At 35.8% G+C, this 17,268-nt stretch overlaps 1 protein-coding gene across 1 annotated transcript; it reads right to left on the bottom strand.

Moving 5' to 3' along the window:
- Positions 1 to 6,527: 6,527 nt before the first annotated feature.
- Positions 6,528 to 14,060, bottom strand: LOC141654908 (uncharacterized). Its single transcript, XM_074462034.1, has 3 exons — positions 13,549 to 14,060; positions 13,199 to 13,306; positions 6,528 to 7,223 (listed from the first exon to the last, which is right to left on the bottom strand). The coding sequence occupies exons 1-3, from the start codon at positions 13,929 to 13,931 to the stop codon at positions 6,776 to 6,778; spliced, it is 939 nt and encodes a 312-aa protein (XP_074318135.1). The 5' UTR covers positions 13,932 to 14,060; the 3' UTR covers positions 6,528 to 6,775.
- Between the last annotated feature and the right edge of the window lie 3,208 nt (positions 14,061 to 17,268).

Raw genomic sequence — 17,268 nt, 5'->3', positions numbered from 1 at the left:
TAGTGGAAATGAAAGGGAGCATGAAGTGCACATTAATGAGGGAGATAGGGACGTATCAGTGAGGATTGAAATTGAGCAGGAAGAACAAAACACCACGGCTCAAGCTGAAAACGAAGGGGAAGAAGTGAGACTTGGGCGTGGAGCAAGAGAGAAACGAGAACCAGCGTGGAGAAGGGATTACGTATGTAAATCGACAAGGGTGATAAAACCCGTCAACGATGTTCATCAAGCCCAAACGAAATCCGCGAAGACAGGTACTCGCTATCCTCTAGTTAACTATGTTATTACCAATTGTTTTTCGTTGTCTCACAGGGCATTCCTCGCTGCAATTGATAATATTCGAGAGCCGCGCCATTATCATGAGGCATCTCGAAATCCGAACTGGAGGGAGGCCATGCGTAAGGAGGTCGAAGCCTTGGAAAAAAATGGGACATGGAAAATTGTGTCTTTACCAAGTGGGAAGAAACCCATTGGGTGCAAGTGGGTGTATAAGGTGAAATACAAAGCTGATGGATCGATTGAACGGTATAAAGCGAGGCTAGTAGCTCAAGGATTCACACAAGTAGAAGGGGTAGACTATCATGAGACGTATGCACCCGTAGCGAAGATGACAAGTGTGAGATGCATGCTAGCCATAGCCGTTGTTAAAGGATGGAATATTGAACAATTAGACGTCAACAATGCTTTTCTACATGGCGATCTTGATGAAGAAGTCTACATGAAAATTCCACAAGGATTTGAAGGGAAAGGAGACAACAAAGTATGCAAATTGTTAAAGTCAATTTATGGTCTAAAGCAAGCTTCACGAAATTGGTTTGCGAAATTGACACTCTCGTTGCAAAGGTATGGATTTGTTCAATCTCTAGCGGATTACTCGTTATTCACATATAACAAAAATGGTTCATTTATTGGAGTATTAGTATATGTGGACGACATGATCGTTGTAAGCAACGATAGTACAATTTGTCGAGCATTCAAAGCTTTTCTCGACAAGAGCTTTGGAATCAAAGACCTTGGCCGCCTTAAATATTTTTTGGGAATTGAGGTCGCTCATGGATCGAAGGGGTTGTTTCTCAACCAACGGAAGTATGCCTTGGGTATAGTAGAGGAATCGGGTATGATGGGAGCCAAACCCGTACATGTGCCGATGCAGCAACATCACCATTTGGAAATGGCGAGAGGTTATGTTTTGAAAGATGCGATGAAATATCGAAGGCTAGTTGGAAGACTTGTTTACCTCACTATAACGAGACCGGACTTAGTCTATGCAGTCCATATTTTGTCCCAATTTATGCATGAGCCTCGTAAGGAACATTGGGACGCGGCATTGAGGGTTGTTCGTTACATTAAGTTGAATCCAAGTAAAGGTATCATACTACATAAAGACTCGGATTTACAATTGAATGGATATTGTGATTCGGATTGGGGAAGATGTGCAGTGACAAGACGATCCTTGAGTGGTTATTTTGTGTCACTAGGAAAGTCGCCTATATCATGGCGAGCCAAGAAACAGGTGACCGTCGCAATGTCGACGGCGGAGGCCGAATATCGAGCTATGCGTGGAGCAGCTAGTGAACTTATTTGGTTGAAAGCTTTCCTTGCTTCTTTGGGAGTCTTTCATTCCAAATCAATGAATTTATATTGTGACAACCAAGCAGCGATTCACATAGCTAAAAATCCGGTGTTTCACGATCGCACGAAGCACATAGAAATAGATTGTCACTTTATTCGGCAGCATATCGTGAATGGCAACATCAAACCGTGTCATGTTTCAAGCAAAGATCAAATAGCGGATTTATTCACGAAGGCACTAGGAGGAGACGCGTTTGATCATCTACAGTGCAAGTTGGGACTTGGTCTACCAAGTGCTCCAACTTGAGGGGGAGTGAAAGAATAATATCGAAGATATTATTCGATATGAATAATATCGAAGATATTATTTGATATGTAGAATATAGTTTTCTTGATGTAGTAAATATTGTAATATAGGAAGATTAGTTGTATTTGCCTTAGATGAGTTATTTGGTTTCCTATTAACAAGGATATGCATATCCTTATGAGATGTATATATGGTTGTAGAGTTTGCTTGATGGAATAACAAGAAAACGTTCCTCACAATTCTTCCTGTTGTTCACTTTATCAAATTCTTACCAATAATACAAAATAAAAACAGATCGATAATGATAACAGACAAGTGATACAAGTTGAATAATTATAGTATTAGGGTTTTCCATTTGAGCACGTTTGTCAAAGTGGAGTTTAAAGTATAGGGGAGATGCCATTTGGATGCTTACAGCATTATTATGATGACATGCATGATTGACATCACTAATATTTGCGTGAATGACGCATAATGAAAAATAATGGGATAAGAAACACAATATAAAATTATATTGTGAGAGGAAATTGACTCTTCATTTCTTACAATATGAGGTGATCTATTAAGAGAGAGCAGTTAATCTCCTTAACCGTTGAAATTAAAGAAGTTAGCTAAGGAGTGATTAATTTCACTGTGTTGGAACAAAAAAATGCCAAGAAGTCTTCTTTTAGACGGTTATATCTGTTTTAAGAATAAAACGGTCTAAATATATAACACCTTTGTTGCATAGATAAGAATGATATTTTGGTAATATTTTGCTCTATAACTGCAGCCCTGCAGGCATGTTCTATTCTACTGATGATAATAATCTGGATCTTACTGTCTATAGTGATGCAGATTGAGGAGCTTGTACTTTCAGTTGTAAATCTTTAAGTGTATTATTGGGTTCGTTACCGGTTTCCTTGAAAACGAAAAAACAAAAAATTGTGAGCAAAAGCACAATGTCACATGCCTTTGCACAGTTGAGGGCTTGAGGCTCAATAAAATAGCGTTGTTCACATTTCGGAGAACCTTGTACTGTGTTCCATGGGAGGAGAAAACAACTCAATATTAATTGCCATTTTATGAGGCACAAATTACAACAATTAGGATTCTCTATGGAGAGGCCATTTCCTATACACGGTCTAGATTTTATCTTGCAACTATCTAACGGACTCGATTTTAGTATGAAAAATAAAGGTAAAAACAAGTGGAATCAAAACAACAATATTAAATTGTGTTGTGAGAGAGAAATGGACCTTCCATTTCTTTTAGGCTTGGCATAAATACACGGGCTCTATCAACCAAGACACTGGATTTGTTTGTGCGTGGACACTTACACCCTTGACTTTTCAATGCCTCATAAAGTGGGTAAGGGCAAATCGGTAAGCAAGCAATATAAATCCCGTGCTTTAGTTGATGCACCCCGTGCTTTTATGTGCTCCCTTCTTTTAGGAAATGGAGAGGATCCTTGCTCAAATTACAAGGACTCCTCGAACCTAGGCATGTTACGGTTGCTGATTTGATGACTAAGCCATTGGGTTCACAACAGCACCATTTTCTATCTTCCAAGCTTGGACTGAAGTTTATTGGTCAAGCAGTCAAGCCTGAGGTGGAAATGTGAACATCATTAATTAATACTCCCTCATATTCACTATATTCTTCTCCTTTCATTTTTACACAAGAAATAAAGAAAATAGGGAAGAAAACCCGAGTAATCCGAATAAAGAAATAAGGAAGAATATAGTGAATAGGAGGGAGTAGTAGTCTACTCGGATTGCTGTGTTGTCCATAGGTTGTTAGAAATAGTTACACCTATATATAAATACTCTGTGTTTCTTTCATTTTTTTAATTATTAAGGGTTTTCTAACGTGTGTCTTTAGGGCATCTAAATAAAGAAAGAATCAAAGGAATATTTTATGAAATATGGAATAAATGAATTGATTCTTACATTTCTCATGAAATATTTCTTTGATTTTTTCTTTATTTAGACTTTAATATGTGCCCTAAGGGCCAGTGAGGATCCTCTGTCCCACTTTTGTGTCCCATTGTGTGTGTCACACCATTTATATTTCGACACATCACTTGTGACAAAATAAAATAGTACAATATATATATATATATATTAATTTGTTGAAATGTTAGAAGCTAAGTGATGTGGCACACACAGTGGGACACCAAATGGGACAGAGGATCATCACTACCTAAGGGCACACGTTAGAAAAACCCATTATCAATAATACAAAAATTTTATTTAGATTGTGTTTTATCTCATACAATACTTTGCCCTGTTTATTCAATATCTTCATCGTGTCTCTCTAGTCCCCCCCCCCCCCTTCTCTCTAAAAAACAAAACCCTAAATCCTCCCCCTTTGTTGCCGCCGTTCTCCTCCTTCCTCCCACCGCCACCCATCAACCCCCTACCATGTCGCCGGGGATGGGGTATCTCAAGACCTTTCTCCGGCGACCCGTCTCCTCTCTTCCGATTAACCCTCCTCCCCTTTCTTACACACACCCGGTTCTGGATCGTACGGGTCTGTCCGTTCCTCTCGGTCTGCGAGGTGTACGTGGACTGTTTGGGTCTTATCGGACGAGTTTGTTGAGGTGGTGTGGCAGGGTGGTGCTTGGATCTGGCGGTGTTGTGGGTTAGTAGGGAGGCGGTGGCTTCCGTTTTTTTCTTGTGTCCCGCTTTGTTTCCTTTATGTTTTTGTTTAATTTCCGCTTTCGTTTTTGTTTCGTCTCTCTTTCTGAGGGCTCTGTCCCCGTCTATCGGTGGTGTCCTTCTCTCAGTTTGAGAGCTTTCGTTTTCTGGTTCGTTTGCAGTTTTCTAATAAGTCAGCAAAAGATCAGTGTTGTTATAGATCGTTATATGGGTTTACATATTTTGTCCGATTCATGGCTACAATCAATCACATCAGAAGAAATGGATACTCGTCAAGGAAGATTCGGAGACCCTCTTATGAATGAAAGCCTTTTGCGGCGAATCGATGATAGAGACTCTGTTGCAGTGTTTCATTCTTTGAACAAGAATTTATTTCCTATGGTTGTAATCGATTTGTATCCGATTGAGCTTGACATATGTTGTAAATGTCGTATGACTTTTTATTAATGATAATGATCTTTTCTCAAAAAAATAATAATATCTTCATCAATCCAGCATCAACAACGAAGATCCTTTATCATTTCATAGATATCAATATATTCTATTTTTGTCTTATCTATAATATGATAATACGTGACTTGTTTTAAAGTTAAGACGGATCCGAGAATTTGTGAAAAAAATACATGGCAAACGCGGATTAGCAGAGAGATGTAAAACGAGGCAGCTGATAATATAAGAGGTGATATGACGTTACAACGCCTACGTCACCTAAATGGCTAAATACATGCCATTATGCAATCTAAATTAGATTTATTATGTCCACCTAATACTTCTACTACATTGCTAATTTAAATTAGATTAATGTCAACTACGATTAAATTAGTATCAAGGGTCCCACCCTACCCCTGAGGGATTCCTCTTAATCTATGTCTTAATCCAGCTATCTAAACTAATTTACATTATCACGATCAATCAAATTATAGACAAACCCTTCGTTGGACTCTATGATTAACCACTAAGATCGTTTATACCACAAAAGTCATAGTATTTATCTTTCCAAAATTCTCGAAACGGTTATGCAGATGTTAAATAACTTAGTTAATAAGTTATGAGAGGGGTATTATGATGCACCAATTATCATTTGTGATGGGTACTATTTCGTCACAAACACTATTCACATTTGCGACGGGCCAAATGTGACCAGTTTATGAGAAAATGTGACCATATTTTTAAAAGTAACATTTTATAAACAGTACTTAAGTGATTATATTTTATCAAAAAGTGGTCACATTTGCCCGTCGCAAATTGTGACCGTTACAAGGGAGAATTGCTGATTATGATGAGGTTATATAGGGCCAAGAGGGAGGTATTGTAAAGTCATATCATCGTAAAATTTTCAACCGGTAGCCAACATATTTTGAAGAGTACAAATTCTCAGCATCACTACCTACTAGGGATGGCAATGGGTAGGATCTGGATAGAATCCTATAAGATCCAGATCCGATTCATATTTACAAGAACTGAAATTCCCATATTCATATCCGGATCCGCAGGATTTGAATTGGATCAGGATATATCCATATCCTTTTGATAATAAAAGAAAAGTCCCTCTTAAAATATAAAAATATTATGTTTTGTATTTTACTACGACGTAACATACTATTTTCCTTTATTAGATACTAATAATAAAGCTAAAGTTCTAAAAGCATAAAAATAAAGTCTTATGAAATTACAATAACACTAAAAAAGTATCTTTTTTTAACCAAAAAATGTTAATCAGAAAAAATCATGGTTTGATTTATGAAAAAAATTAAAAGAACAAAGCATATAATTTTACTATTGTTTAGCTGAACTTATTTTTTAAGAAAATGAAATAAAAATGGATCTAAGGGTAGGATCTGGATCTAGACAGTACGATCCATATTCATATCTTTATCCACTGGATCTTAAATATCGCGATCCATATCCGCTCCGTAGGTTCTGGATCTCAGGATCTGGGCAGGATCTGGATTCTGTTGCCATCCCTACTACCTACATACGTTGTGGCCAATACAAACAAATACATGGTATAAAAATTTCGACAAGACATCGCTACAATTTAGCTAAACACGTAATAATTTCAAATAAATTCCTAAATTAAGACTAAAAATTACTCTCTCGGTTATATTTATTTATTTACCTTTTTTTTTAATTTTATTACAATAAAGATAAATAAATGATTAAAAAGAAGGAAGTATCTAACATTTTAACATCCACGTTCCTACTTAACCATAATGTCGCATGATCGAGACGCTAAGACATGTAAAAAAGAGTGTCAAACAGTCCACAAATCTGGTAAATGAGAAAAATCAGCGATGATATTGGTAAAGTATTCTTCTTCCAAGCTAATCGGACTTGCAGTAGTAGACCAACTCTCATCATAAACATGGTTTAATGGTACCGGTACACTAGCATTATTCGTCCTTGGTATCATCGTGTTTTCGATAGTAGAAAGATTATCAGAATAAGATGACGTTGGGAATAACGAAGTATTAACTTCGCTGGATCCGTCGAAGTTCAAAACCATCGTGGATGAGTGTTCTTCTGGAGAATCGATCGTGTATGGAGAGGTCTTGAAGACGTTGTTGTTGTTGTCGTTGTCGTTACATGTGTGATTGCCATGGTAGATGAGTTTGTATTTGGTGGGATTATCTGAAACTTGTTGAACTTGTTTGATTGCTTGACAATTTTGGTCATACTTGTGTGTACACCTATAGTAATGCCTGAATCCACCACCAAAATAATTTCCAAATTAGTAATCATATGCAAGTTAATCATGCATGTATTTTACTATACTGTGAAATGGTGCAGAAGCATAGCTGAAGCTCACAACAATGGAGGTGTGAGACGCCATTGATGCACAAGGATGAAGCTTTTGTAAGAAAATGATGATGTAATTTGAAGAAAAGATGTAAATAAAAGTGATTGTATATTAGAATTATTAATGTTGTTACACAGTCTTGCTTATATACAGAATTATTGACAAAATATCTAATCTCAGTCAACTGTACAATGCTAGTCAAAGTTTGTTATAAGTTTGTTACAGATTGTAACAAACTATAGAACATTCTAGAACCATCTGGAAGCTGTCAGATGCATCCAGGTGAGCATGTTGCATGATGAACGATGATCAACTTCTTCCTTCAGGTCAGATGGTTACTTGCTTCTGATATCAGCAACACGCATCACTTCACAGCCCCCCCTCAAGTTGGATCTTCATGGAATGGATTTAAATGTAATCCCAACTTGGAGCATAGAAAATTATGTTGCTGTTGCCCAAGGGGCTTGGTCATTAAATCAGCGAGTTGTAAACTAGACTTTACATGAGATGTATATATCAGACCTTCTTGTAATTTTTCTCGAATGTAATGACAATCAATATTGATGTGTTTTGTTCTTTCATGAAAAACGGGATTGGCAGCTATATGCTGTGCTGCTTTGTTATCACAATTAAGCTGAATGGGCAAGGGAACTAAAATGCCAAAGTCTTGCAGTAATGTATGAATCCAAACAATTTCTGAAGCAGTGTAGGACATAGCCCTGTACTCTGACTCAGCGGAACTTTTAGAGACAGTTTTCTGTTTCTTGGTTTTCCAAGAAATCAAGGAGCTGCCCAAAAATACACAATGCCCTGTCAAGGACCTGCAACTAAAAGTGCAGGAACCCCAGTCTGCATCACAGTATGCAGTCAAATGCAGACTGGTATCTGCAGGGTAGAATAATGCAGCTTCTAATGTGCCTTTGAGATATCTGACGACATGAAGAGCTGCTTGTAAGTGTGTGTCTCTTGGCACACTCAAAAACTGACTGAGATGCTGTACAGCATATGACAAGTCAGGCCTGGTAAGGTTCAGATATAACAATCTCCCCACCAACCGTCTGTAAATTTCTGGATCAGACAATGGAATCCCAGTATCAGTAGAGAGATGCAACCCTCGTGGTAAAGGAAAAATAGCTGGAGTAGCCTTGTCCAGGCCTGTATCTTTCAAAATATCCAAAACATATTTTCTTTGATTTATTAAAATGCCTTCATCAGACTGTAATACTTCTAAACCCAGAAAATATCTGATGAGTCCCAGATCTTTGATGGTAAATGCAGCGTCTAAAGCCCGTTTGATAACAGGAATAAAAGAAATATCATCACCAGTGATTAACAAATCATCTACATACACCAATATAATGGTATACAGACCAGCAGTCAATCTGACAAACAAGGAATAGTCACTTTTGGATTGAACAAAACCATGAGAAAGAAGCAACTTGGTAAGTTCCAAGTTCCATTGTCTTGAAGCCTGTTTAAGGCCATATAAAGATCTCTTTAACTTGCACACTTGCCCTGGAATAGCCTTAGTGTACCCTTCTGGAGGATGCATATAAACATCTTCGTCCAAAAATCCATGTAAGAAAGCATTATTGATGTCCAGTTGATGAATGGACCACTTCTTGGCAGCAGATACTGCTAACAACAATCTGACTGTTACAAACTTTGCAACAGGAGAAAAAGTGTATTTATAATCCTTCCCTTCAACTTGACTATAGCCCTTGGCCACTAGCCTTGCTTTATGTCTCTCAATGGATCCATCAGGCTTGAACTTGACCTTGTAGACCCATTTGGACCCAATGGCTTTACTTCCTGGAGGAAGTGTGACCAAATCCCAAGTGCCATTAACCTCAAGAGCCTGCAATTCCTTATCCATGGCTGCTACCCAATGAGGATCAGATTTGGCTTGTGAATAAGTGGAAGGTTCAAAAGTGTGCAGAACAGCATTAAGAGAGGCAGTCAAGTGGGGTGGATGAGTTTTTGTATTAAAGACAGAAAAAGTATGGGATTGAGGGAGAATGGACTGAATAGATGAAGGAATTTGATAATCTTGTAAGGCACTAGACAAATGTCTTTGTCTAGTAGAATGTCTGACAGCATGAGTAGGTTGAGTTGGTCTTGAATTATTATTAGAGATATTTGGAAGGCTTACAGAATCTTGAATCATGGGACTAGAAGGATCAGTGGGACTGTGCTGACCCTCAGACTGTGAACCAGTGGCATGCTGATCTTTACTACGCTGCTCAATGTCATCTTGCTCAAAAATGGGAACAGAAGGAGGTGGGAAAGATAAAGAAGACTGAGATGATGAAGTATCTTTAGATAAGGCTTTGGCAAAGGGAAAAACATCTTCTTGAAATATCACATCTCTGCTAACAAAGATTTTATGTGTTTCCAAATCATACAACTTGTAAGCTTTCTGTCCAAAAGGGTAACCTATGAAGATACACTTTCTCCCTTTTGGACCAAACTTGTCTCTAGGTTGAGTGTGAATGGGTGCAAAACATTGACACCCAAAAATTCTAAGTTCATCAAAAGTAGGTAATTTGCCCATCAAAACCTCACTTGGACTTTTCCAATCCAATATAGGTGTAGGGAGTTTGTTAATCAGGTATGTGGCAGTCAAGATACTTTCTCCCCAAAATTTCTTAGGCAATTTAGCATGCAAAAGCATGGCTCTTGCAGTTTCAACTAAATGCCTGTGCTTCCTTTCCACTCGGCCATTTTGCTGAGGGACCCCAGGGACACTTTTCTGATGTATAATTCCTTTTCTATTCAACAAACTCAGACAGGTATCTTGTATCACTTCTTGTGCCATTATCACTTCTCAAGGTCTTAACAGAAGTGTGGTAAATATTCTCTATCTGAGCAAAGAAATTTTCTAGAGTAGAACAAACTTGGGTTTTAGTTTTAAGTAAGAAAGTCCAAGTTACTCTAGAGTGATCATCAACAATAGTTAAAAAATAATATGCACCAGTCAATGTAGGAGACTTATAAGGACCCCAAAGATCCACATGAATCAATTCAAAAATCTTTGTAGCTCTGCTTACACTTCTGGGAAAAGGAAACCTATGAATCTTGGCTTGAAAACATGCCTCACAATCAAAAGTTTTCAAGCCTTTACAATTTATTACATCAACATGCTGCATTTTTGACAAAGAAGCATGGCCTAGCCTAGCATGTAGATTATCAAGATTGGCATGAGCCTTACACCTAGCAGAAGAAGAGCAATTACAACAATCAACTGTCTCACTATGAGACAACTTATTCACATGAGTATTATAACAACTAGTGTGAGATCTCTGATCAGGAGGGCAATGTAACTTGTACAATCCCTTATCTTGAAAGCCAATTGCAACAGGACATTCAGAAGCAGGGTCCTGAATTATGCATTTGTCCACAAAAAAATGGATTAGCAAATTTGTGGTGCACAACAGTTTACCAACAGATAATAGGTTGTGTTTGAACACAGGAACAAACAATGCATTGTGCAAAGTTAAACCAGATTTTAAGCAAATATCACCCCCATGAGTGACTAATTGAGTAGATCCATCAGGTAAGCCTATTAATATAGGATTAGGAAGTACTCTAAGATCAGTAAAAAAAGATTTATTTGCAGACATGTGATCTGATGCGCCAGAATCTATAATCCAATCATTGCAAGAATCATGACTCGAACATTAGAGGCCGAGTTATACCGCAAAATTCGAGGCATCGAATTATCCAAAGGATTGTCTTGCTTAGCCTGCTGCAACTGCATCATATGATGATAAAGTGCAGTGAGCATTGCAGGATCAAATTGCATAGCAGACGAGGGACCAGGAGGCATCTGAGAAGTAGAAAAAGCTTGATGCTGAGCAGATGTAGACGCCTTTCCCTGATCAGAAAAATAACCACTGGGATAACCACTTGCTGGAAAGTGACTTGCGGAAATTGACCACCACTGTCCTTGCCCCGATCATCTGCGGTTGATTATGATAACGAATATTGACCCTCTGGCTGTCCAGATGTGACATTACCAGAAAACTTCCCTGCAAATCTTGCTAAGAATTTTTCCTTCAACTCAGGATGTTTGATGAAGCAACTATCAATGACATGACCTTTCTTATTGCAATGAGGACACCACCTATCATCAACTTTAGGTTTCTTGTTAGGATCACCCTTAGGTTCACCTCTTTTCCAGACATTCCAAGGCTGCTTACCAGCATGCTTAGAAGCATTCAAAGCACTTGCATCTTGAGAAGAGACAATCACATTAGAAATGATTTTCTGACTTTCTATCTGTTGAACAATAGAATAAGTCTTATTGATTGGAGGAATTGGATCCATAGCAAGAATGTTAGTCCTTAATGAATCATAGACATCATTCAAGCCCATGAGAAAGGTAAGAACCTTTCTCTCGATTGATGCATCTAGAATTCTTTTCGCAAATTACAAGAGCAGTCAACCATAGCGCCACATACACATTCAGGAATCTCTTCAAGCTCATCAATATCGTCCCAATGTCGTTTGAGTTTGTTGAAATACTCAACAACAGGAACATCATCTTGAGTGATATTTTTCAGATCTTTCTTGAGCTGATACAGCCTTGGTGCATTAGACTGTCCATATCGCTCACACACATCTGTCCAAAGAAGCTTTGCAGACTTGCAGGATAAGTAACCTTCCTTAATAGTAGGAATCATAGAATTCAACAACCAGCAACGAACCATGGAGTCTGCACGCAGCCATCGCGGAAACTGAGATGAAGTAATTGCAGGTTGTGAAACCGTGCCAGTGAGAAAACCTTGCTTATTCTTTGTGCTTAACGCCATAAGAATGCTACGACTCCAAGATAAGAAGTTCTTGCCATTGAAAAGAGGATTAACAAGCTGCATTCCAGCATAATCAGAATTAGAGACGAAGGTAGGATCATCATACTGATTATTGTTAGCAGCAGGAGGAGAATCAACAGTAGTCGACATTATGATCAAGAGGAATTAACAAACAATCAGAAGAACAATGAAGATGATTTGATTGTAGTAAAATTTGTGATTTTGTGATTTTTGAATGAAAAAGAAGAAAAACGAGGAAAAACAAGTAAATCAGAGTAAATGCGGAAGAACGATATGCAGAGACAGGCTAAACCTGCTCTGATACCATGTGAAATGGTGCAGAAGCATAGCTGAAGCTCACAACAATGGAGGTGTGAGACGCCATTGATGCACAAGGATGAAGCTTTTGTAAGAAAATGATGATGTAATTTGAAGAAAAGATGTAAATAAAAGTGATTGTATATTAGAATTATTAATGTTGTTACACAGTCTTGCTTATATACAGAATTATTGACAAAATATCTAATCTCAGTCAACTGTACAATGCTAGTCAAAGTTTGTTATAAGTTTGTTACAGATTGTAACAAACTATAGAACATTCTAGAACCATCTGGAAGCTGTCAGATGCATCCAGGTGAGCATGTTGCATGATGAACGATGATCAACTTCTTCCTTCAGGTCAGATGGTTACTTGCTTCTGATATCAGCAACACGCATCACTTCACATATACTCTACAATCTTACTCCATTATTTCAATTATTTATTTATCTTTAATTAAAATCATTCTTCAAAAAATATTCAATAAAAAAAGGTAAATACATAAAACTGGCGGATACATAAACAGTTCTTCCCAGGTTCCTGATTAATATCTAAAAACTATTTATACATAAAATATATAAATTCTTTTTAGCGTGACAATTAGACAAAATATGCAAAAATATTGTTATACGATATCTCCAGATCCGTAATGTTGTACATAGATCTGCTAGAGATAAATGAACCGGACAAAAAGAGTATAGTATCATTTCTCATTTTTTGAAGGTACCATGAAAGAAAAATTACCTTGGGTGTTGGTAACTTAGAATCTTTTTTTGGCCATATTTCCTCCAGCCAAAACCATCGTAGATCAAATGTGTGACCTCCTCTTCTCTTGGTTCACGACTAATCTTCCTATTATTTCAAAAATCAAAAAGTTTTTAATTAATCATCATGAATGTTTTGATTAAAGAAACAGTAATTGATTAATAAGTTTTCTAATGTGTGCCCTAAGTACACATATTAATATCATAAGTGTGGTAAGATGGACAAGATATTCTCACTAATTATGATAAAAAATGACTATATGCTTGAATATCTGATGAAAAACTACTTAACTAAACAACACATCAAATTAGTGCATTAATCAAGTTTACCTCTTTTTGTAACATCCTCTTCTGTCATCAAAATCAACATTGGACATGTTATAAGCCTCTTGATTAGCAGAAACTCCAGAGATACAAGAATTATTAGGAGAAACATCACAGTGACGACCTAAATGATCAAATTTTCGCTTTTCGACGGAAACACCACCATAATCACAGCTTTTGAGCATAGAAATGGTATTAAGATATGAGTCCAATGCCACCATAGAATGATGATGGAAATCTTTGTAATAATCTTGATTGTCATCATTCTTAATTTCATAAGAATCCTCTACTTTGATTCTAGGGTTGTGTTGAAGAATGAGACTTCTTACAATATGAACTGAATTTTTACCTTTTTCTAACTCTTTAATGAGTTCTTTCATGATATCCATATCTATTTGAAGTTTTTGTGAAGTGGGTAGTTGTTGTTTATGTTGGTTTGTGTAATTGTGTATGTTTTGTCCTAATTAGGTGTTGATAGTTAATTAAGTGAAGTAATGATTAATGAAGTAGTGGTTTAGAGTTTGGGACCAATGGTCTTTTATATAAGGTGGGTAACAATATAGAGACAAAAGGCTAAATTTTCAACAAGCAAATTCTAGGAAAGAATGGAGGAATGTTAGAAGAACCTCACTTTACCTATCCAAATAAAACCTAAATTAATTTATTGTTACTTTTAATTTATTAAATCTGCTTTTCTAAATTATGGGTTGAAAGTCAACAATGAAATTCCTATACTCTTTACTAGTTTGGATGCCCGTGCGTTGCAACGGGGTAATTAACTTAGTAACAAAAAAATGGTTATAAGGTCTTAATATTTACATCTTATGCCTAATCATTTACTTAGATATGATCAAAAGTCAAAACATCTTATTTAAGAGACAGAAAAGATGTTAGGTTGATATCTAAGTTCCAAGGATGCCTCATATTTATAATCATAAGACAATCTCATCTTATGTTAATCTTTCGATGTGGGACAATTCTATTATTCTTATATAATCCTACATAATTTTTCAATGTGGGACATATAACATACTAAGAAGTACACAATTTTATATATGTACAAATTATATGAAATCTATACTCTAATGATATCATTTTTACCACGAATCAAATTATGTTATTTTCATAATTTTCTTAACGATATTTTTTTGCCTAATGAAATGTAAATGTTTTTATATAAAAATTAGAAACATCACTTGAAAATAATATAGGAAATAAATATTATAATAATTAAAAGATTCTCCACTTTATTTTTTACATCAAAAAATATTATTTATGATACTTTCCTAAATTAATTTTCGGCATTTGTTTTGTCCTTTGTAAATTAAAATCGGATATTTTTTTTTGACAAGAAGCGCGCGGGATTAACGCATCAAAGAAACATACGTAAAACCTAGGTAAAAGTATAGAAAGGAACAATCCATTTCCTCAAAAAAAAAAAAAAGATTATTCAGAGTTCAAACTAAATCATTCCTAAAATTAACAGTTAATCGGCACACACATTTGTCTCCCACTACATATATTATTATCACTCTTAGCTTAAAAAAAAATGGTGCCTATTGTATAAAAATGTTAAACCAATTAGAATTTAATCATTAGCATAAACTCTTAACTGAGTCTAATTAGTGGCTTAAATTCCTAAATAAGCTCAATTAATAGCTTAATATTTTAACAGTTTTAATAATTTTCATGAACAAGTCACTATATATTCAAATAAATTGCTATATCCTTGGCATAACAATGTCTTAATAATACATATTTATATTTGCCAATTCAATTAAAAAACACAAGTTTTTTTTCCTTTTTATTATTTGGAGCTTTGAGTTGTTAAACTAAGAAGTGGAAGGAAGAAACCTAAAATTATGAATAATCATTGTGATTGCTTTGATACCTGCTTTCTACAAAACGAGGCCAATGTTAATCTTTTCTTAGTATAGTAAGTTTCTCTTAAAACGACATTATTCATCGTCAAATTAAGTATGTTTGCTTTACTTGCATATACAAGACAAACTTTTTGTTATTCCAGCCTAGGCGTTCCCTCGTATCTACCATATATAGATTATAAAGTAGTATGACACAACACTAATAATCGATTATACATAAACGACTTAATTAATGTACGATTTTAGAAAAACCGCTTTATACTCCGGTAATATACTAATACGCGAATACAAAAAATTTACATTTTTACTTGGACCATGAATCTTGAATTGGACTTTAGAACGAAGTTACTTCACATTATTAATGAATGACAAAATCATAAAGACTCAAAAAAGTAACTTATTATGGCTACTAACCTAAAATAGGGTACTTCCTAATATTCAAAGGTTTCACACGATGAGTCACTTATTTAGTAATAAGACAACCACTATAGGACTACTACTTGCAATACAAAAATTAAGTATCGACAACGACTACTTTTTTGGTGGGGGTATTTATGAAGTCCTACGCAATTCATGAGGACGCAAGACAAAAATAATACTCGTTTTAAGTTATTGACCCTATAATCCCTATATGGTTAATTAATCACGGCTGCTGAGGGTGGCCAACCGTTGCCGCAAGAAGACAAAAATAGTATTTATAGGAAAAAGTAAAAGATTTGTTTCATTCATATATTTCATTATTTGAGATATTATTTAACCCGTTTTAATATTATAACTAAAAACTTATTGCCGTGTCCATCTAGGGGGGAAGGGAAGCTCATTTTATTTCAATGAATTGGCAATGGCTTTCTGGCCGAGTTTTCCATGCCCAAGTCTTTTTTACCATGGACACGAATCACACGATACCATGTTAAATTTCGTTAGTGAGATTGAGTCGTCCAATAAAAAAACGAGGTTCCGTAAAAAACGAGGTTCCGTACTGAATTAATTGGCAAGGGATGTAACTGTTTCTTGACACATGTATAACACATTATACGTAAAATAATTTTTAAAGTTGTGCAGAAAATAAGCCAAAGATTTCAATTTTCGCACATAACATAATTCCGAAATAATATCGTCAATAAGAAGATAACTTGTGAATTGAAATCATAAAGATAAGTTGAAAATAATATTGAACAACCTATAGTTTGTAATTATAAGAGGACAAAAAGCATGTCAGCAAACGAGTGACAAGAGTTGAATTCTTCGGCTTCCCATCTGAAGACAAGTCTTTCCAATATAAAATAACACAAATTCAGATAATAATGTTAATAGAGGCAGTCTGTCTCATTGTAGACGAATTCTCATTGTAGATGGACACTATCCGTCTTTAATTTTAGATGGATAGTCTTCATCTTTAATGAGAATTTGCGTAATAGAGGAGGGATGCAAGTTGAATTATTATATATTTTTGTTTTGGTTGAATAATTATGTTAGGGTTAGCATTTCAGCACGTTCAGTCTAAGTGAAGTATAATATAGTAGAGATGATTTAGATGCTTACAACATTACGATGACATCAACAATACTTGTATGAATGACGCAAGTAAGATAGATTAATTAGGTTTCTCTCTATTTTCTAAGAAAAAAAAAGAGAGTTTGTTTTCTTTTAACGGTCTAGATTTTATTTTGCAACATCTAGCAGTTTAGATTTTAGCATGAAAATAAACAATGGAAAAAGAAAATGAAATAATAAGAAAGGCAATATAGTAATGAGAAAGAGAAAGGGAAAGGATCCCAACTTAAGATAGAGGGTATTAGGATATTAGACTCATTAGGGCCGGCTACCATTAAGGTTAGCCAAA

This window comes from Silene latifolia, chromosome 1 (assembly GCF_048544455.1).
Source record: "Silene latifolia isolate original U9 population chromosome 1, ASM4854445v1, whole genome shotgun sequence".
Classification (NCBI taxonomy): domain Eukaryota; kingdom Viridiplantae; phylum Streptophyta; class Magnoliopsida; order Caryophyllales; family Caryophyllaceae; genus Silene; species Silene latifolia.
This window is presented reverse-complemented; position numbering and strand designations above follow the sequence as displayed.